The 23,141-nt window shown below is 34.2% G+C and overlaps 1 protein-coding gene across 4 annotated transcripts in view; it reads left to right on the forward strand.

Moving 5' to 3' along the window:
• LOC109451444 (protein FRA10AC1) overlaps window positions 1–23,141 on the forward strand; it is a 33,329-nt gene that overhangs the window by 2,263 nt on the left and 7,925 nt on the right. For 3 of the 4 annotated variants that reach the window (XM_074339372.1, XM_019739718.2, XM_019739712.2), the window contains exons 2-12: window positions 503–579; window positions 1,730–1,825; window positions 1,957–2,002; window positions 4,805–4,881; window positions 5,968–6,051; window positions 6,708–6,792; window positions 10,300–10,345; window positions 12,508–12,621; window positions 14,160–14,202; window positions 16,224–16,342; window positions 20,854–20,892. In XM_074339372.1, the coding sequence (XP_074195473.1) occupies window positions 503–579; window positions 1,730–1,825; window positions 1,957–2,002; window positions 4,805–4,881; window positions 5,968–6,051; window positions 6,708–6,792; window positions 10,300–10,345; window positions 12,508–12,621; window positions 14,160–14,202; window positions 16,224–16,342; window positions 20,854–20,892 (826 nt within the window). The remainder of the gene's footprint in view (window positions 1–502; window positions 580–1,729; window positions 1,826–1,956; window positions 2,003–4,804; window positions 4,882–5,967; window positions 6,052–6,707; window positions 6,793–10,299; window positions 10,346–12,507; window positions 12,622–14,159; window positions 14,203–16,223; window positions 16,343–20,853; window positions 20,893–23,141) is intronic. The other variant, XM_074339373.1, reaches the window with a different exon arrangement.

Raw genomic sequence — 23,141 nt, forward strand, 5'->3', positions numbered from 1 at the left:
ATTTGGAGTTAGTTGAAGTCATGGTCTTAAGAATTAAGTAGATCAGCTTAGCCACTTATTTGCTCTGTGTGATTAATTTACTTAACTTCATTTGTTCTTGATTTCTTCACCTCTAAAATGGAGATAATAGTTCTTAACTTGCAGAATTAGAAGCAGTGTTTGTAAAGTACGTGGTATAACATCTGAGTTAAATAAAAGTGAAGCATTGCTGAACCTTGTATAGAGTCAGATGCTAGCTTCTAGACCTGGTTTTCAATAGAAAGATTAAAAAATAGCCTCTCTTGGCCTAATAGCGAAATATGTTAATTCATTTTTTTCAGGGTAAGTTTTTAAAAGTGAATGAAAGTTTCAGATGTCTGAATAGCCCAGGAACAGTGATATCCCCACCACAATCCTTTAAAACTATTGTGGCTTTTAAAAATAACTAATTTTTGAACTCTTCTGTTTCCTGAACTCTGGGCAACTTAGGTTCTGAGTAACTGACTTTATACTTCTTTTACAGATGCATGGTCATGGAGGTTATGACTCTGATTTTAGTGATGATGAACACTGCGGAGAATCTAGCAAAAGGAAAAAAAGGTAACTTTTATTGATCTGTTTCATATCTTTTCTAGGTAGAGATGAGGCATAAATAAATACTATTGCGAGTTTTTGGATTGTCTTTGTATGTGAAGACAGCGATGTTCTATGAGATGAGTTTTTGTTCATTTAACTATAATGAATTGATTCAAAAATTTGAGAACAGTTGTGTGAAAAATAAGAAAATGTTTATACTGTGAAGGGATTTGTGGAAGGAGAAGGGGAGGAGGAAATCAATTAAAGGTCTTAGGTTTCTCTGTTGCATCTACTTTCATTCAACTGTCAGAGACTTTTTACTTGCAAATGTTAAAACTAAGATGGGGCTGGGTTGGTGTTCACTTTACCTGGTACTTGACTTCAAAATGAGGTTAGTGTGGAGAATGAGATTGTGTGCAGCACAATTCTTATGGTTTTGTGAATGAGCTAAGTGGTCAAAGAGCTGATGGAAGTTTTTATTGAATTGGAAGGGACAAGATATGTCAGGAGATAAAGCCTGGGCCTTACATGGAGGCTACATCTTGGTGGAGTTACTGTTTTTAGGGATGTTGTTATCAGCTTCCAGTGTTTAGAAACTTGATTTTATCCATTAACTTAGGAGTGGTTGACTGATTCATATTGGGGCTGAACGTTTTTGTCGGGTATTCATACTTCATGGATAACCAAAAGAATAGACATACTTGTAATAAATTGTGTTTTATGATGCTTTACATTTTCAGGATTTTTCATTCAAAAATAGTTGGATAGTCTTCTCTGTTCTAGGGTTATATCTATCTGCATAACTAGGGCTGATCATCTATAGTCTATATCACCTATAATCAGCCTTTATTTTTGCATAGTATCAGTTACCAAAAGCTTCATTGTCACAACTATACAAATAGGAAGATTGTGGCACAAAGAATTTAAGATTCAGATAGTGAATGACAGAGCCAGAATTTGAACCCAGGAACCTAGGCGATCAGACATCAGAACCCATAGATTTGTTAGTTTCATCTTCATTACAGGTATTAAATAAAGTTAAGATATTAATTAAGCGATTTAAGGAGACATAAATTTGAATTATTTAAAACATATTCCAATTGTGAAAATATAAAGAGACAGGAAATACTCTTTGAGAAAAACGAACTCTTAATTTTTCTTTTTAACAAACCAGGACAGTTGAAGATGATTTACTGCTCAAAAAGCCATTTCAGAAAGAAAACCATGGAAAGGTGGCTCATAAACAAGTTGCAGCAGAATTGCTGGATAGGTATGGTACTTCAGTATAAATTACTTTTTTGGTTTTAGATGTTTTTGTAAACTCAGGGACTTGGTTGATTTGATTATATTAATCAGAATGTGGACATTTGAATTTACTTTAAATAAAATTTGTCTTAACAGGGAAGAAGCAAGAAATAGAAGGTTTCATCTCATAGCTATGGATGCTGTATCCTTTTTATATTTCTAGGTTCTTATAAGTAATAGAGTATTTTAAAATCTACTTTTTTATTTTATGAAATCTTGTGAAGTCAGACTTACATACTTTTTATTTTATTTTTTCTAAAGATTTTATAGGGGAAGGGGAACAGGACTTTATTGGGGAACAGTGTGTACTTCCAGGCCTTTTTCCCAAGTCAAGTTGTTGTCCTTTCAATCTTAGTTGTGGAGGGCACAGCTCAGCTCCAGGTCCAGTTGCCATTGCTAGTTGCAGGGGGCACAGCCCACCATCCCTTGCGGGAGTTGAACCAGCAACCTTGTGGTTGAGAGGACGCGCTCCAACCAACTGAGCCATCTGGGAGCTCAGCGGCAGCTCAGCTCAAGGTGCCGTGTTCAATCTTAGTTGCAGGGGGTGGAGCCCACCATTCCTTGTGGGACTTGAGGAATTGTACTGGCAACCTTGTGGTTGAGAGCCCACTGGCCCATGTGGGAATTGATCCGGCAGCCTTCGGAGTTAGGAGCATGGAGCTCTAACCGCCTGAGCCACCGCGCCGGCCCTATATTTTATTTTTAAAGATAAATATTGATGTGGAATTTTGCCATTTATACTTTTGAGTATATTTCTCTTTTACTAATATATAAGAAAGGTTTAGAGACAAAAAAAACAACAACATATTACTAATGTTCTATAAATAGGTTTACAGAGTCCCTGAACTTGCAAATATATTTTTCCAACCTGTTTTTGCCAAGCTCTCAACATTTCTCATTTTTATACTACTCTTATCTTCTGTCTCATTTTGACTCTTATTCTCTTCCTACTTCTATTTAAGGTCTTTGTAAAACTTGTATTTAAAAGTAGGTCTGTCTGTGGACTGTTCTCAGGCCTGCTATCTCGCTTCAGCTGTCAGGCATGACTTAGGGCTGTCTTTAAGCTATAACTTGCTTTCCTGTTATAGCTGTGTCTCAGCTCAACTTTTTGATAAGACTGTGGCTCATTACTCTAACTGCTACCACTGGTCTTCCCTATTACTGTTGGGCATATTAGAGAGTGAAAGGCCAAGCAAGACCTGAAGTATTTCTAGGTATTTATTGTAATGATGGTCAGGATTAGGAGAAGGAGACAATGTCAATTATATATACACCCCCATCACCACCTATAGTCATCTGTTTTACTTTGTTATCATTCTTAATGCTTCTCTTTAAATTATACAAATTCTCTTGTCTCGTAACCCAAGCACTTAGCTGCTTCTTATGGATCTCATCTACCACTTACTCCTTTAGCATTTCAGCACCTGCTCTGCCTTCTATGATGCCACTGATTTGGGGACATTGGGGCATCTAGTTAAAGCCTGGTGAGCATGAAAGTCTAGGTCCCCTTTTCTGTTATGGGAGTAGCTGGGGCCACAGTTTTTTCTGGAATATTTGGCTGGAGTGGAGAAGTTATTATCTAAAAGTTATCTGTCTTGTTAGACTACCTCTCTCTTGGTTATTCAGTTAGAGCAGGTTTTTATTGGGAGTTTTTGGTCTGTACTAGTTGGTATTTCCAGGTTGCCAGCTTCTTCACCTCCAAGGCTGGGATTTATAAGGCAAAGAGAAAAGCTGGGGAATTCACCACCATGTTATACCATGGGTCCTTAGGGTTCCTAGCTGGTATGCTTTTTTCTGCCCACCTTTCAGAGTCTTCCTATGTTTATCTTATGTATAATTTCCAAATTTTTTAGCTGTTCTTAGTACATTTTTGTCTACTCCAGCTTCCTGGAAGCAAAGTCCCGTGCACTACCTGTTTTTGTAAATAAAGCTTTAAAGTGTTACCTGTGCCTACTTTCATGCTAAAATGGCAGAGTCGAGCAGTTGGGACAGAGTCTATATGGCCTGCATGGCTGTGTATTTACCATTTGTAGAAAAAGTTTGCTGACCCCAGCTCTAAAAGATTTAAGTGACTTGCTATGGTCACCTGACCAGTTAGTGATGAATCAAGAGCTAGAACTCAGATCTCTAGATACCTGGCTGTTTTCTTTTTTCTTTTCTGAAATGTTAACTGTTTGGTTGCCAGTTTTGGATGTTTTGGATATTTTGATTCAGTACTTGTTTAGAATACATTGTGATTAAATCACTATTTTCTTTAATAGGATGTAGTCACAGGCAGTGTTATTGATGACATCAGTTCTTATATGTGCGTGTTCAGCTTTAGAGAGAGTACAATTAAGCTTTTAAAACAAAAGTTACAAACTCATATATCTTGTTATACTGCACTGAAAATAACCATGACTGTGGATTCTTTGAGTATCAGAAGAAAGTATTAAAAATAACATCTGATTTCTCATGTTTCTTTTTGAAAGCCTAATGTTAGGATTGAATGTTATAAAAGTTGCGTCTTCTATTTTAGAGGCTTTATCATTACTGGAATAGCTAAATTGTGTAATAATGAAAGGTAAATTATATTTCTTACCTTTAATTTTATAAAATATAATTTATTTTAAATATTGTGATGATTAAAATGAATGGTGGTGTGAGGCTGTATGTCGTTCAGCAATAGAAAAGGAAACTCTTTCTCTCCAGATAGGTATATTTTATCACAAGTAGTATATGCTTGAAAAGTGTTCGAAACAATATAAACAGTATTCGTACTACATAATGTTCACTCTTAACACTTTTAGCCCTTTTCTATCTTGAATTAATAAGTGTGTATAGTATATATTTGCATATTAGAAAGACTAGACTCATACTATGCTCTTTATCCCGATTCACTAATATATCATGTACACAGTACAGCTCTTGAACAGCTATAACCCTTAACTTTTTGTTTTTTTAGTATCAAAGGCACACAAAGTTTGTAAATGACTATATTTTGTACTATGGTGGCAAAAAAGAAGATTTCAGGCGATTGGGGTAAGTGTCACGAAGTTCACGTAGAATTGGAGAGGCCTGTGGATGTCTTTGAAGACCCACAGCTACTGTGTCTTTTGATTCTGTCATATCCCTCTGCTTTCCATTCCAGTGTCCTTATTATATAATGAGGTGGAGAGGCCATCCATAGCTTCTAGCTAAGTAGCTTCTCATGAAGCCCAATTCTCTGGCAACAGGCCTCAGGCGGCCTGCTGAGCCAGATCTGTCCCGGCAATAACAGGACATGTGAGGAATACACATATGCCTGGTGATGCAGGTTTTGTTTTGTTTTGTTTGCAAGGATCTTTGAAATAATGAACTTTTTAGACCTCAGGGTTTGGGACTGCTTTTTGAAAGGTAGGGCAAACAAGAAACTTCAGTCTATTTCCCACACATGAAATTGCTTCCTATATTTGGGGCTCTTCTGTTAGAGCCACTTGGTTTTATGTGGTGTTTTCCCTATGACTTCACCATTTTCTGAATTGGTAAAGTCCTAAAAAACTTTGTACCATCTCATCTATCTCAAACTTAACCTCCTCTCTCAATTTTGCCTATATTCCCCAACAATCCCTTACTCTATCTCCAGACTGTTAGCACCTAGAAAAATCATTCCCTTCACCTTTCTTCCTCCCTTACTCAGTCTTCCTAGGAAGCTATAGTAAAATGAGGTATAGAAAACTCTTCATATGTTTTTTAAAATTAGATTTCAGTAAGATAAGTGTTACTGACTTTTATAGATTTTTGAACTTATTTTCATTCATTTTTCCTTACCTGTTTAGTGTTTACTCAGCTTTCGCATCCTAGCTTTGGTTATTTACCACCATTGGTATAATTGAAACCAGGGCCAGAGATGGATGGATTTCTTAACCATTTAAGTTGTTTCTGTAGTAGCACTCTTTATAGTGCCTTTTGAAAATACTGAAATAGTTTTTATAATATGTGTACATATATACATACCCACACATAAAATTGTCTTTATCTTTGTGTATTATATTTTTACTCCAGTGTTCAAAATTTCACAAAAATGATTAACCTCCTAATTTGACTAATTCTGTAGTAATATTAAATTGAAATAGTTTTATTTTCTAGGGAAAATGACAAGACAGACATGGATGTTGTACGAGAAAATCATAGATTCCTATGGAATGAGGAGGATGAAATGGACATGAATTGGTAATTTTAGCCATCTGAGGCATAATGCGTCAAAGGCGTTAGTCCTGTGTCTCCTGCTCTCTGAGTGTTTTCTTACTTTGTCACATAGCACCTGCATAGAACAGTTCTGAACTGAAGACGTAAAACCATGCTTTAGATTACTGAATCTAGTTTGGTTCTTTTGGTAATTTTTAGCAGTTTGAATTGACTTTTCATTACTTGACTTTGTTTTTAAAAAATAATTTATAACATTTTTAAAACATTATTTGTTGTCCTGTGATATGTTTCTTTTTAAATTTGTAACATAATTTGGGTAAGAGTAATACCTGAAAATGGTTTTTAAAATCCATACATTACAAAGGGTAAAAAGTGAAGAGTAAGTTTCTTTCTCACTTCTGTCAGCCTTCTATGAGGTTAGTGCAAAAGTAATAGCAGTTTAGAAGGTTAAAAAAAAAATTGCAAAAACCGCAGTTACTTTTGCACCCACCTAATAGATTCCTTCCCTGAGAGAACCACTATTAATAGTTAATATTCAGATGTTCTATGCACACATAAGTAATAGACCTCTTTTAAAACATTAATATTTATATCATGTGCGTTATTCATTTGACATTTTCCAAGTAGCAAACTATGGTTCAATTTCTAAATGAAGATTTATATATTTTTTATGATTCTAGGGAGAAGAGACTTGCAAAGAAATACTATGATAAATTATTCAAGGAATACTGCATAGCAGATCTCAGTAGATACAAAGAAAATAAGGTATGCCTTCCAAATACTTATAAAAAAAGGTTCTTATTCAAGTACAGTGTTACTTTTTTACTGTCATGCCCCAGATTATTCTTTTAAAGATGCTAATTCAAGTCTAAATTGTCCTGCATCTATGAAGTATCATTTGGGCCTTTTAACCTCTACAGTTACGGAATTTATAAAGGGCCCATTAGACAAGGGTGCTTCTTTGTGACCTTGAAACATGAAAAGTCTAAGATTAAACAAGTGGTTACTAGATTCTGTCTCATCTTGACTCTATTCTAGAGCCTCTAGTGATTTTAATGAATGATTTGACACTGCAGAATGATGTCTTGTTGCACACGTTTATTGAAATTCATAGACTTTTTCTCCCTCAATTGATTACCATTTATAAAGAGGCCGATGCTCATCTTCTTTTGTATAAATGTCTATTCTAGTAAAATTAACTCTTCTCAGTCCTAATTAGTTATGGCAGATTCCCATTTCCACTTTACACCTTACTGTAGTTAACATTAAAGTGATTTTTATTCCTATGTCAGAGTTCACATTTGTGGCTAGAGAAAGTGAACCAGGAACAGGTGATCTCATTTTGAAATGGGGAGGGAATGTTGCATAAATCTGTATGTTTTAGATAGTGTACATTTATAGTATATTAAGAAAGACAACCTATTTAAAAAGTTGACTTAGATTTAGTTATTATGAAGATTTCTTTTTCATTTATATAGTTAAACCTCAGAACCATGATTGGTTTAATTTTGTTCAGTAGTGCCTTTAGTATGTGGGTTGCTTCACATTATTCTTACAGGTAATATAATAGTAGTGTCTATTTTTATAACCCAGTTTATAAACCCATGCACTTGGTGTATCCCAAAGATTTCCTTAGTTTCTTGTGAACTAGTTCTCATCTTTGTACTAATTATTGACCATATCGAATCCAAAAAGCACCACAGCAGTTGGAGTTACTTGAAGTTATTATACTGTAAGCCAAGTGTGAAATATAGATCTTTCTAGGAGTACATAACAAAGCAGCTTTTTCAACCCTCGCTCATTTGTTGATTGTTTTTCAGTATTGAGGACTAGTCTGTGTGCTGTGGATTAAAACATGGTGTCTGCCCTTCAAAAATAAAAATCTATAGCTAAGGGGAGAACATAAGTGAATAATTAAATATTTGTATTCTCCATTTTAAAACACACAGTATATTATTGGAAATCATACATTAAAGAGGATAATCTTGAAGCAAATTATATTTTCCTATTAGAATATGATGAATAGTTACATATGAGGGTAAGTGCAAATAAGAAATCAGATATGACTCACCGGTTTTGAGTATGGATACTAGCGAAATAGGAAATATGGAGGTAGGGGGATCTTTTATTTTTAGAGCAGTTTTAAGTTCACAGACAAATTGAGGAGATTTCCCATATACCCCTTATCCCACACATACGAGAGGTATCTTTTTTGGAGGGAAAGATAATGTTTTTTTGGCATACCATGTTTGAGTTGTTGGAGAAAATTAAGAGTATTACCTTTGGTTTCCTTGCTAAGATGTATTTTCTCATAGTTTTATTTACACAGAAGGTGTTTCATTCATTTTTAATTAATCGGCTATACATAGTAGATACTTTGGGCATTTTTAGTGAATTCCAACCTTTGTCCGCATTCCCTTTTTGGTTGCTTCTTCCCTTACATCACTGAGAATTTGGTTGGATCATTGCATTATTTAGGATGAGATTCAGCTTCCAGGAACAGCAAGCACTCCCAAATAACACTGGCTTACATGAGCTAGAAGTTCATTTTTCTTTTTCTTTTCATAAAAGTCCAAGTAGATGCTCCTGGAACTTTGTGTTATCAGGTAGTTAGGATCCTTCTCTCTTATTGCTTGCACGTGTGCCCTCTTTGTGCTGGAAGGTAGAGTGAGAAGAAGAGGCTCAGCACCAAGCTCTTTGTAACTCCACTGTTTAATCAGGAAAATTTATATTTTCAGGAAAGAATATAAAAACAGATTGAGGCATAATCTCTATGCAGTCTTTAACGAGTAGGACATACTGTAGTTGTTTGTTACATTTCTTATCCCCTCCCTATAAGATTATAACTTTCATGATGACAGACACTATTTTAATCATTTTTTATCCTCAGCAGTGTGCCAAGCCCAGTAAGTAGTTTTTTAAGAATTATTTGTTGAACAGATTAATGAATGGAAGAAAAAGTTTGGAAATTATTGCTGTACACATTTGACTGCTTTAGTAGACATCCCACCGTATCTTGGATGTCAAGCAATTTTCATACGTGTATGGGCTTAAAAATAAAATTAAACAGTTATTTTGACTTATTTATTTTTTCCTAGAATGGGGGAATTTTATTTTCATTGGGTTTTAATCAAAATGTTTTGAACTCTCATTTGCGTTTACAAAATTGCCTAATTCATATAATAGATGATTTAAAAATAATAAGCAAAATTAACCAGGCATTGAACACTTCATCTGAATTATCTCTCTTAATATAACAACCTGTGAGATTAGGATTTTTATACATAAAAAGGAAATGTACTGAGAAGTTAAGTAACTTTCCCAAGGTCACAGAGCTAGTTAATGAATGTTAGAGCTTGTGTTGGGTTTGCGTGATTCTGGATCTGAGCTTTTAACCATTATAAAAGTAAACTAAATAGAAAATTAAGCCATTAACTAGAATTATGGTAAATTAGCATATGAATGTGAAAGATCTTAAAAGGCAGCAGAGAAAAATCATTTTTAGTCAAAAAACAAAGTTGTGTTTTGGGATCTGGAGGGAAGTTTAATAACTTTCCGCTTTAGGGCTCTAGACTGGTCCCATTGCTCTTTCTGTTCATTACTCTGCTGTTGAAGTGGGAAAAGAGCCATACATGAATGAATGAGTGTGGTGTATTCCAATAAAACTATATAAAAATAGGCAGCAGGCCTGTGGGCCATAGTTTGCTAACCCTTGATATACTATGTACCAGGTACTATTCTAAATACTTGGTAAGCATGAGTATTATCCCATTTAAACCTCTTAACCCAAAAAAGTAGGTACTCCTATTACTTCTAATTTACATATGAGAAAACAGAGACACAAATAGATTTAATAACTTGTTCAGTAGTATTCAGCTGTTAAGTGGTAGAGCTAAGAAGTAAACCCAAACAATCTGATTCCAAAGGCTACACTCTGTTGCACTATAATATACCTTCTCTTTACTGTACCATAACCTCTTGTTTTGTTTTCTGTCAGTGTCCTAGAACAGGATATATTTTATTTACATATCTTGGTGGCTCGGCACCTGTAACTTCGAATAGGTAGTTTAAAAGTAAAGAATATTGTTCCTTATGGTAATTGTTCAAACGTGTGTTTTTAAGTATCTGGAGTTCCGTAAAGAGAGAAAAAGCTATCATGATGGGAATTAGGTTGATAAATGACATCAGTTGTTGGCTCCATGTTTAGATTTATATACAACTTAAATAATGTTTAAATTTACTCTGGCATAAATGTAATTTTTTTCTCATTAGTTTGGATTTAGGTGGCGAGTAGAAAAAGAAGTAATTTCAGGAAAAGGTAATTCTATTTTTTTTTTATAGGATGAAGTTATTTTATTATATTATTGAATTGAAGTTACTGGGTAAGATTATTCCTAATGTATACAGTGAATGATCTACAAAAGTGAAATTAGAAAAGGTATATTTGTGATCGATTACTAGCAAAGGTCAAAATATAATGCTTTAATGATTTTTATGTTTAGTCCCTAGAAGGGAGAATTTTTGCTTTTAGAGCATTCAATTGATTAAAGATTGTTTAAAGATTTCATAATGAGAAAATTACCAACAGATGAATACTTGAGTTTTTTTCTTTATCAGTTTTTAGAATAATGAGTTGGTATTACTGCATTTCAGTCAAATCCACATTTTGAAAGTAGAAATTAAATACAAATTTGACATGGTAGAATTTATAGGCAGTCTAGTTCTTATTTTGGGGAGTCACTGAGATTGAGCCCAAATATTTAGTCTTACAGCAAAACACCAGACATTTGGTAGGCAATCAGTAAATGCTTTTTCTATGCATTGTTGTAATCTATTCATAAAATTTTTTTGAAAACTTAATATCTCTATACTATCTTATGCTATGAAATAGCTCTTTATTAATAATTGCATTTCCTAATTGCAATACAAATTAATATTAATGCTCCTGAAAACTACATAGGAGCATTTAGGAAATAATTTTTTGCTAATAACTTAAAAAAATTTTTTTTAACTGAAAATAAAGGTTACATTTTGAAATAATAAAACATTTATACCATCAGTGTGGCTCATATATATCTTCCATAAATTGGATGTCTGTCAAGTGTGAAATTAGATAAGCAATAAAACAATATTAAAAAGTAGGAATTTTTTTCTTGAAATAATAAAGGATGAGCCCTGAAGGTACTCAAGAGGAGAAGGAAAAAGTAATAAATTTAAAACTGTTTTTAACTTAAGATTACGTTTCAGTTCTTTTTTTCACCTACAACAATGAGATATATTGAAATGTCTATCATAATTTTAAAATTTTGTATTTTTATTGAATGGACTTTTCAGTTGATGGTAAGTAATGCTGCCTTTAAAAAAAATTGACGGACATTCTCTAAATTCATGTAATTGAAAAAAGGGTTATTTGGAAAGGGGACAGAAAGCTATTACTATGATTTATAAAGGTATAATTTTCTTGCTGTTTTGACAATAGAGCCATTACTAAACATATACAGATTTAATGAAGTATTCATTTGGAATGAATGAAAAAAATGCCAATTTATTAGGTTGGTTCAAAAGTAATTGTGGTTTTTGCAATTATTTTTAACCCTTTAAACTGCAATTACTTTTGTACCAACCTAATAGAAAAGTTGGTCTTTTTGGACTGAAAATTTTCAAAATTCATTTTGATAATTCCTTTTTAATGAAAAGTTAGATTTGTTCCTGTTGGCACAATTATTGAGATACAATTTTTGTTTTTGTTTTTATAAATAAGTTTTATTTTGTCTTTTTCTGTCAAAGTTAAAAATTGTTGAGTAGTTTTTTCTTTTTCTCCCTCTTGGATTGTCAATATTAGTCCTTTTTTGCAGAAAGTTTTAATATACAATGGACCTGGTAATGTGGTTATTGATTTTAAAGTAGTTCTAAAATTTAGAACATGGGGTTTGATTACTTATTCTACTTCATTTCAGAATGCTAGCATTTTAAAAAGTGCTTTAAATGCCATTTTATGTTGATACTTAGAATAAATGCCACTGTGTTAATACTAAAAAGATTAATTTTAATCAGTTTTAGTATTATCATTAAATATTGAAAAGGACTCACCCAGGCGTAAGTACATCTACTTTGGAAAATATATTTATTGTTTTAGAGTGTTCGTGAGTACACGCTTTTAGTATGGTTTTCCAAAGTGTAAGATTCCCTAAAAGGGAGTCACTAAAACTATGTCAGTATAAATAGTTGATCTATCTATCAAGCCAGAATTCTGTGACTGATTTGTTTTAAACGCTTTATTCAGCTCTTTAATTTGATACTTGTATGTACATTTCTTGAACATATTATAATTATTGTGGTTAGTTGTTTTTTTTAATGCTACTTCCTAGAACTAAGAATTTATGTATTATATGTTAAGAGTAAGTTTCAGAGCTAACACCAGATTATATATATAAATATTGTCACCAACTATCATAGCTAATATTCCTTCCTTTTTTGCAGGTCAGTTTTCCTGTGGAAATAAATATTGTGATAAAAAAGAAGGTTTAAAGAGTTGGGAAGTTAATTTTGGCTATATTGAGCATGGTGAAAAGAGAAATGCACTTGTTAAATTAAGTAAGTTGACTTTAGGCAGGATATGATTGATTTCTTCAAAATTTATCTAATAATTTAGATTTTAAAATATAGACTAATTTAAGATTCAATTAAAAATTTTTAGTATAGCTTTACTGTTAGTGCTCTTTTTCTCAGCGCTTCCCAATGTTGCAAAGAATTTTTGAGCCTAAAATTTTTATATTCTCAGCATTTTGGTAACATTTAGGTGAAATAGTTCTAATGCTAAATGTAAACCAATAATTTGTAATTTCCCATTAACTTGAGAATGTCACCAATGCAGAGTGAGAAGCAGAGTATCAGAAAAGGCAATGTAAAATCTCATGTTAGCTGAAAGCCGTATTGTTGTGTTGGGCTAATAAGTAAATACACCATCTTTGTGTCAATAAAAAAAAACTTTAGGAGGGCGTAACTGTTCTTGGTATCAGTCTTAACAGCTTAGTGTTATACCCCAGAATATAGTAGTTTCTCTTAATATGCATGTTTTAGAGTCTGTCATTCATTCTTTATTTTTTTCCTAAGCTAGTATTGTGTGTCAGCTTCTCTCCTTCATGGTAACAATCTTCTTTGGGTCCTAAATATATGTGCCCTTAGATTTTCTGCCCACTTCACAAAGAAGTCACAAATTTCCCAACATGCTATTTAGCACATACCAATACAGACTAGTGTCTGAGTTCCTCTTTTTATCCCCCCTTTCTTCCGCCTTCCCCCATGCCCCCACTCTGGATCAAGCGGTTGTTTCTCAGTCTAGTGTGTAGGACACAGCTCCCTGACCCACACTGGTATTATGAGCCTTGTGCTACCCCGGCTGAGGCATTTGGTCACCAATTGTCGGCCGCTCACAGCAGCTCTCGCCAGCTGCCGGCTGCTCATGCTGGCCACCGGCCACTCATGGCACACGGTAGCTCACAGCAGCACAACGGGCTGCCCATGGCAGCTCACGGCAGCCCAGCTCCAGGGAGAGCTGTTGTTCACAGTCTTAGCTGTAGAGGGTGCAGCTCACTGGCCCATGTGGGAATCGAACAGGCAACCTTGGCATTAGGAGCATGGAGCTCCAACCACCTGAGCCAGCAGGCTGGCCCTGAGTTCCTCTTGGAAGTGCTCATGAGGAAAAGTCAATTGGTGTGAACTGAGATTAAGGCAAAAGAAGAGACCACAACTGAGGACGTTTTTGAAAAGCTCTTTTCCGTTTGAAAACTCTTAGAGCACTTCAGAGGAAATGACTATACCACACTATTGTTGACAGAGATCTTTGATGTGAGATACACATTAATGCTGTCTATGAAACAGTTTGCTTTTAGAATACATGGCACATTTTTCTAAAGTAATGTTGTAATTTCAATTCCTCAAGCATTCTAATATTTTTATTATATATGTGCATTTTTTGAGGTGGAAAGAATCAAATTGTTTTCTTCAGATTGTTTCCCCTCTTACAGTAAAGCACTATAAGGAAAAATGAGAATTTATGATACCAAAAGTAGAATAGCAGTGCAATTATTAAAATTCAGCAGTGTCACTTTTTTTTTTTTTTTTTTTTTTAGGATTATGCCAAGAATGTTCCTTTAAATTAAATTTCCATCACAGGTAATACTATCTTTTAAAATGTTTTGTTAATGGTTAGTATTTAGTAGTCTTGGATACAGTCACTTACCTGCACTGGATGTCTAAACGTAGACTTAAATGGTTGATGATTGAATTAGTTGTTTCTATAGAATGTCTGTCATTACTGTATGACCACATAAAGGAGGGAATTGGAAGTTCACCATGCCTTACTCTAGCCAGGCAGTTTTAAATAGGAACGCCTGTACAGGGTGGCAGATAGATGCTAGAATTTTTAGTTTGGAGTCAGTGTTCAGATACATAATACTTAGTTACTGTATTATAAAGCAGTGTTTTAATTGAAGTTTGTCATTCTCACAAAGGATTGTATACCTCCACTCATTTCAGATGTTAAAATCAGGCTCCATTTGAATGAGCTAGAATGCGTCTGCTTACTGAGTTGGGGAGGGCCCTGTATCAGTGTTCTGCAACATGCAGTATATATAAGATCATGGACTTTGAAGTTAGACCCCTGTGTATTCCTCTCAGCTATTCCACTTACTAGTTACCTTCTTGGACGAGCTGCTTAAACTCTGTAAGACTCAATTTTAGCGTCTCTAAAAAGGAGGGTACCCAGGTTATTGTGGGATTAAATGAAAGTGCGTGACACAGTGCCTGGCATACGGGAAGTCAAGCATAGCGGAGTAATTCACATTGAAGATGTTCGGGCAAAATCTGTGTGACTCATGACTATGGGGCTCAGGTTTCATTCCTGAACAACAGTTGCAAGTAAGATTCTGCATGCAACTTTATAAAATGTGTAAGTTAGTATAGTAATTTTAAAATCAGCTTTGTTACAAATGTGCCCTACCTAATATTTTAGCTATTAAAAATAAATATTAAGTAATTAATAATTTTTTTATTTTTAAAATTAGGATTTTTTGGATTTGAGTAGCCTAAACCTTTATTTCCCCTCTCCATCAGTGATACTGAGCAATAACAGAAGTGTTTATTTGGCCTTGACTTTTGAGCTTCATTTTACAATTCAAATGATTCCTGTGAGAGACAAAAAGTGGTTGCTGTCTTACAATAGTATTATAGCATTTGGTACAAGTACCTTAACTTGGAAGTCCCTTGAAAATAATCTCCGTTGTCTCTTCATCTTCCTTCCCACTCCCAGTTTCAGCATTATCACCTTTTCCTATTTAGTATTTATTTAAACCAGTTAAAATCAATTGCTTGGCAAGCATGGTAGTATTGTAAACCTGGCCTGGAAGAGAGAAAACTACAGCAGTAAAAGGGTAAATGGTCTAAAGTAGACGTATGAGTTAACATTAAGCCCTCCCACCCTCATTACTATATTCCTTTATTCTTAAGAGAAGAATTATCTATTTACTGGTGGTTTAGAACTGTTGCAGTGGTTTCTTCAAAATGTAGGTATAATAGATATGAATTATGAGAAGGGAAGTGAGATTTGTTTATGTAATGTTTTGTATGTATATTTTAACCATTTTTATTTTTAATGTATTGAGATAACATTGGTTAATAACATTATATAAATTTCAGTTGTCCAACTTTATAATACAATATCTGTGTACTCTACTGGTTTGCTCACCATCTGAAGTCTAATCTCTTCTCATCTTGTATTTGACCTCTTTACTCTCTTTGTCCTCTCCCCACCCCTCTTCCCCTCTGTTAACCACCATTCTGTTGTCTGTATATGTGAGTTTGGTTTTTTTGTTTGTTTGTTGATTGTAATGGCTAAATGATAGAATATAAAAAGGAGGAAATGAGTAAAACTATGACTTGTATTTGCTAAGGTTTGTATACAGGACTTATAAAAAATAATTCTTTGTCTCAGTGTTGAGGCTTCATTATTTTACAGAATTATCTTAAGTAATATACTAACCTAAAATATAATATTTACAGACTCAAGGGTTCCTTATTATGTAAGTTATATTTTAAAAATAAGTAACTGATTTTATTTTTTTACTCATTGGTTTTTATTTTTTTCTAAAGATCATTTGAAAAAAGTTAACTTTAATTTTATATTGTTCAACATAAAGGAGAAAAGAAGTCAAGTCAAAAAAAACAAAGAATAAAATCAAAAAAGACTGTGAAGAGTCATCCCACAAAAAATCCAGATTATCTTCTGCAGAAGAGACCTCTAAGAAAAAGGATAAAGGTAAAATGGAATTAAGATACAATATCTACTCACTTTTCTGAATATGAAGTGCAATATGCCTTGTTTCAAATCTAGAATTTAATTGGTGAATGCATTTAGAATTCTGTTTTATACTATTTGAAAGGAATCTGGTTGGAGAATTTAGATGTGAACTTATAGCGACTTACAAGAGTTTCAGAAACAAAGTTGGCTTTGATTCTTTTTTGACAGATGGTATAATATTGCAAACAGCCTTGTAATTCTGGCTTTGTCACTTAAAGACTTGTTACCTTGAGTGAGTCACTGAACTTCTTGAGTTTTACTTTCCTTATGTAAGTAGGGGTGATGTGAATACCTGGCCTCTGTACTGCTTGAGCTTATTGTGGAGAATCAAATAAGATTGTGAAAAACATTTTGAACACTATAAAACAGGACATAATCTATGAGTCAGTATAAAATTATAACACCGATTTCAATTATCATAGTCTGTGAGTTTTCACTAATTTATGAGCTTCTTGAAATGATAAAGATTGATATAATGTGTCCTCAGAACCTAGCATGGTTCTGTGCTCATATACTTAGTAAATATTTAAATCCATCAGTCAGCCACTTCTTCCTCAGCAGTCCTTAAGCTTTCTAAGCCTTCATTTCTTCATGTGTAAAATGGTCATGATAAAGTACCTAACTCATAGGATTGCTCAGAAGTTGAAATGAGAAGAATGCATGTAAACATTTTGCATAGTACTTGCCACATAGTTAGCTATTGTGAAGGGTACTGCTAGTTACTTTTTCAGTCCATGATAAAGTAGAGTCAGATTGGCTGTAATTTAGAGTGAATCAGACTTAAATTAGGTAGATAATGGTAGATTGAATTAGATTCAGGTCAATGTTACCATAATACTTGGACAAGAGAGGGCTCCCTTACTCCAGATATGAAGATCATTAGACAGGTTACATTCTTACATCCATTTTTTTCTTCTTGCATATCATGATATGCTTAAGCATATAGTATCTCCAAGTTTTAGACTTGGTAAAATTGATAGATGGTGAGTGGAAAATACTATTATTCTATTGCTTATTGAGAAATGGTATTTGAAGCAGACTGCCTTTTTGTCTCTATCTTAATCATTTGCTAACTCCAAAATAAATTTTAGTAAGTGAAAAATCTCATTTGAGTTTTTAAAAATATTTATGCTTAAGTGCCAGTAAAATATTTAATGTATCATATTTGAGAATTTTGTTGCATTCATTATTGTATTATATAATATTGTTACATTCATATGATAGTATGATACTGTATTAATCACTACATTAATACACTACATTAATACACTACATTAATCACTAATTTCAAATTATAGAACTAATCCCTACCTTGTAAAAGTGTATTCGGTACCTTCAAAACAGGTAACTAGGGATCAGAGATGGGGTTAGACCCCTCAGATTATACATACGTATGCATGTGATCTTCCTTACAGATATTTTTCCTTTAGTGTCCATATTTCAGTAGATCTCTGTCAACCTAAAAAGTAATATTAGAAATCTGGGAATTATCCGGGATGTGTTCTTTTCTCTCATTATTTATGTTTATATGTTAATATATTTCTCAAGTTCTCTCCACTCTAGTTCAAACCACCATGTTTTCTTGTCTAGGCTACTGGTTCCTTCACCACTTGACATCCTATCTTCCCTCCCCTTAATCTATTTATCACGAAACAATGATATCCTGTTGTTCTTAGGATAATAACCAAAATCCTGGACAAAGCCCAAAGGCTGTAAATGATCTGGCATACAAGGATTGTTTCTTACCATTCTCTACCTCACTTTCACACTCTACCCACATAGCCTTTCAGTTTCCATAAATGCCAAACTTCTTTTGTTTTAGGGACATAGATACTGCTTCCTTTCTTCCTAAAGCCCCCAGTCCTGTCCTAACTCATCCTTCAGATCTACGCTTAAATGTCACTGCCTCAGGGATCCTCTCCTGACTCCGTATCTGACCACGGATCTAAATTAGGGCTTCCATTTATAATACTGTCACAGCTCTGGAGCTTTCCTTTATTGCACATATGACAATTACATAACAGCCCAAGGAGGACAGGAATTCAGTCTATTTTGTTTGTTGATACAGTCCCAGCACCCCATTAGCACATTAGGCGTACACATAATAAAGAATGAGAAAATGAAAGACTGAAGATTGTTTCAGGGCAACTTCGGGGATAGAAAAGCAAAGCAGAGTGGAATTAAGACATCTTTTTCTTATTTACTTATTTAGAGTATTTTTTATAGTGGAGAGTATAGGATATAGTTCTTTTTTCCAACTTTTGTGGTATAAAGCAGAAAACAACAATTTAGCAAACTTACAGGAAAATTGTGTGGAATTTTTTAATATCTCATCTGGGATCATCTGGGTTGATCTTCATATAATACTTTCTTGCTAGACCGCCTTAATTTGGCCCAAACTTCAGTATTAATTAGTGAATGCTTAATAGTTCAGCTGCATTTGGCCTGTTGACACTCCTTCTCAAAACAATCTACTTTGATTTTCTTCCTGTCTTTCTGGCCTCTCCTTACCTTTTTAAACCATAGTTCCTCCCCAGTATTACTCTTAGGTGTTGGAGTTGCTCAGGCTATTGTAGGACTTTCCTTCTCTCTCTCCATTCTCCCCGTGTGATCCCATCTACTCGCATAGCTTCAGGTTACTATCATACAAAATGTTAAATAAGTGGATGGATGGATGGACGGACGGACGGACAGACAGATGGATAATTGGGTAGGGCTAGGTAGCTTAGCAAATGGTTGGAGGAAAAATGTAAGAAAGGCAGATCAATAGTTTGACTCTGAGGACCCGTCTGCTTTGGCAGGTACTTACGCAGACTGTTTTGACAGAAAGTTCAGGGTCTTAACCCTTCCCACCACGCCCCATTCCCAAACTCAGTTCCTGGGGAAGGCCTTTCCTGACACCCTTCACCTCACTTCTCCAGGCAAGGTTAGGTCCCGTTACACATACCAATAGCAACCTGGACCTTTGGAAAGGCTTATCACCCTTGGAATAATTTGCTTATTTTCTGTTAAGGAAGGGACTGGGTGACTTGTTTGATTGTCTCTAATTCTTAAGCACAGTGCTTGCTCCACATAGTAGGCCTTCAGTAAATGTGAGTGAGTGAATCAGTAACCAGTTTCTCAATGTTAAAAGGAACATCAGAGATGTCAGACCTGGAATCATGATTGAAAAGATACTCTGTGGTTTTGCTTTTCAAAGTATGGTCCTCTGGCATTATCCTTACGTGGGATCTTGTTAGAAATGAACAATTTCAGTCCCTTCCAGATCTCTTGTATTGCACTTTAGTGAGTTCCTGGGATGACTCAGGTGGACAATAAAGTTTGAGAAGCTCTATACTTGTTCTGCTTTTGCTTCAACACCTCCAGGGAAAAGGAGCCCATTACTATTCAAAATACGCCTTTACATTTCAGATAGTTATAATTGCTAGTTATATTTGCTAGCAGGTTTCTCTTTACTTTAGCTCAAACCTGCAACTTCTTGCCTTCAGTTCCAGTTATGTCCTTAGGCCTCTACAGTAAGCCTAACCTTTTTTTTACCTATAGACATTTGGAAGCAGGTATCATGTTTCTCATATGACAGAGAAAAATACATTTCTTTTGCCACCAGAAACTTAGCTATGTTTTTATTTGCTGTCTGATGACTAGGAAATAAGGAGGAGTGAAGAAGCAATTAACATAAAATAGTCACTGTGGTCCAGGCCTAGGCTTTCTTTTTTACCCTGTAGTTCTTGCACTCCCTTTGGCCTTAAAGGGGCCATTCGTGCAATGGTTTTAGTTTAGGGGACCTCCTATCCAGGGAGGTTGGAGGAATTGTTCCTCTCCATCTATTTGTCCTTTTTTTTTTTTTTTTTATTTAGCAGCCTTCAGAAATATTTCTCCAGAGGTCCTATTGCAGGAGACTGTATATAGTGATAGTTTTAAAAATTACATTACTAGAACTTTAGTACTTTTCTCTTTCCATTTCCTTCACTGGATAACCATTGTAGAACTGAATGTTTTTGTTTTATGATGTAATTGTGAATGTGATTTTCAGTTACTGATTACTGATTCTCACCTGTAAATAATCTTTGAAAAAGTATCGTGAAAAATGAGTTTTTATTTGTAAATTGCTTTCAGATGTTGAACATCTCTTTAGATAAAGTATTGGTTATATTATAGCTAATGTATGGGTTGGTTCATTGTTTGTTTCTTTTAGTAACATGAAATTATTTTACAGATACTCGTTATTTTTTAAGCTTTGTGCTAGGTATTCTGGGCCATATGAGAGCATAAAATATCCCTGCCTAAAAGAACCTAACATTTTAGTTAGGGAGAGAAGTCTAAGGAACGTGAAAGATTAGAAGACAGTGAAGTGCTTTTCTGTAAGACTGTAAAGTAAACTCAGCTATTGGGAACAATTCTGGTTACAGCTACAACTGTTGCACCACTGCAAGGTGATCCTTAACAAAACAGTGCTGTTTCCTTTTCAGGACATTCATCCTCAAAGAAATCAGAAAACTCTGTAAACAGTAAGTATTAAGTATTTCTTTATTTAATAAAAATATATAGATTCAACTTATTTGCAATTTGGGTTTCCCATGAATTGTGACTGGCTCCGATATAAATTATTTTGTTTTTATGCTACATAAGAAAAATCATAGGAAAAAGACCTGATATGTATGATTTCTCCCCCGGTTTAGAACATTTAAAAGTTTCTTATTTTAAGTATAGAAAAATGTGAAAATGTTTTTTGGTGGATACAATTGGTACACATTTCAATTTCACATTATAGAATATGAAGGAAGAGAAACGGATGAGGTTGGAATGGAAAAATCTGAATTGGGGAGGTGGATTAAGATTTAAGAAATATTGCTTCTGTTGCATGGGACTGAGTTATCTCTGTCATTTTGGTGATTTTGATTGATTAAAGGAAGTATGTGGTTTGTACATGGAAAGCAAATGTTGGCAACTGGTTGCTACTGGTTTGTTTTTTTAATAAGTCCTGTGGTTTTCACAGGATTGGGTCAGACCAGATTTGATTTTATTGAATATTTGCTATAAATTTTATTATTTTTCCCTGCAACATTCCAAAAAGTATTCACAATGACCTACAAAAATATACACTAAAGTAAGATTTTTTTAAAGGTAAAATTAGAATAATGGAAAAATAAAGGTAGAATAGCAAAGCAAACCTAAAGGTAAAATTAATACAGAAAAATGTTTTCCAAAACATCCTGCATAATTGCAAAGGTAGATCACAAATTTGTCACTGTTCTTCCTAACAACCAAACCAAAGAAGGAAATTACCAGTAGAATGATTAATTATACCCATATAATAATAAAGAGAACTCACAGGGTGGGTGTTTAGCTTTTTCCAGGCAGAGTTTTGAGAACAGAATCTCCTATGGGTTCATAAAAGGGGCCATCCAGTTGTGATACAACAAACAGTAATACAATGTTGAATTTCTTAAAGACTTTGCATAGGCTTAGGGCCTGACAATAAAGCGTAATTCAACAGCATACCTAACTCATTTTATAATATCTGGACTTACTTTATTAGAAATTTAGAAGTTTAAGACTTATAGGCTTACTTGGAAATTTATAAACAAATATTTTTTTTCAAATTTTACTGGAATATTTATTTACTGTGGCAAACTCAAGAAAAATTTTAGTAATTACTCCAAATCCCACCATTCCAATATAAACATTATTAGCATTTTAGTATAATTCTTGAGAATTTTTAAGTGTTCCGTAATCATAAATTTTGTACTGAGAAAATAGTAAAACTGAAATTTTAAGATATTTACTGTTTAAAAATTTAATGAAGAGGGAATTATCAGTGTATGCATTCATCTAGTTTAGGAATATAACATATTCCTTATAAATTATTTTGCTCATATGTTTTGTTTTCAGCATATTTGAAGTGCCTTAAAGCACTGACACTTCCTTTTTCCCACGTCAATCCTAATTTATCAGCAAGCAACTCCTTCTAAATTAGGTGAAGTGTAGTGCAGGCATGAGACTGATAGACTTATGCTATCTGGGGTAGTAAAGTAGTGAAGAAAAAGCACACAGGTTAAAGTCAGAAATTTTGTTTTAGTTTTCACCCATTTCCAACAGTACATGGCAATGAGCGGTGTGAAGGCCTATTTAATGTAGAGGGAAAAAATTGCCCTTTTCCAGTTCCAAATTTTTCATTATTAAAAAATGTTTGGGGCAAAGGTCTTACCTTACTCATTTATAGTCATTCTTTCATTTATTCTTCCTTCTCCCCTCCACTGCCCTCCCTCCAGCCCTCTTGAGCCTCTTCCATCTCCCAGAAATAGCCCTAAGTCTCTGTCCCTCTCCTCAGGCAGGTCAGACTTCTGATAGTAGGGAGGGAAGAATGTGGTACCCAGACTGAAGAACCTGTAGCTTAGTTTGTTTTCTTGATTTTTATTTTATTTTTTAAATTATTACTAGTTTCAGGTGTACAAAACAACATCATGATTAGACATTTACAAACCTCACAAAGTGATAACCCCAGCAAGTCTCCCACTCCTCTGACACTACCAGGCTATTACAATACTGTTGACTATATTCCCTGTGCTGTACTTTTACATCCCGTGACCATATATATATATTTTTTCATTCTAGTTGACATTAATATTATTTTATATTAGTTTCAGGTGTACAGCACAGTAACCACCATTTATATAATTTATGAGGTGATCCCCCCAATAAGTCTAGTACCCATCTGACACCACACATAGTTTTTATAACATTATTGACTATATTC

The sequence above is a fragment of the Rhinolophus sinicus genome, linkage group LG07 (genome assembly GCF_036562045.2).
Source record: "Rhinolophus sinicus isolate RSC01 linkage group LG07, ASM3656204v1, whole genome shotgun sequence".
NCBI lineage: Eukaryota > Metazoa > Chordata > Mammalia > Chiroptera > Rhinolophidae > Rhinolophus > Rhinolophus sinicus.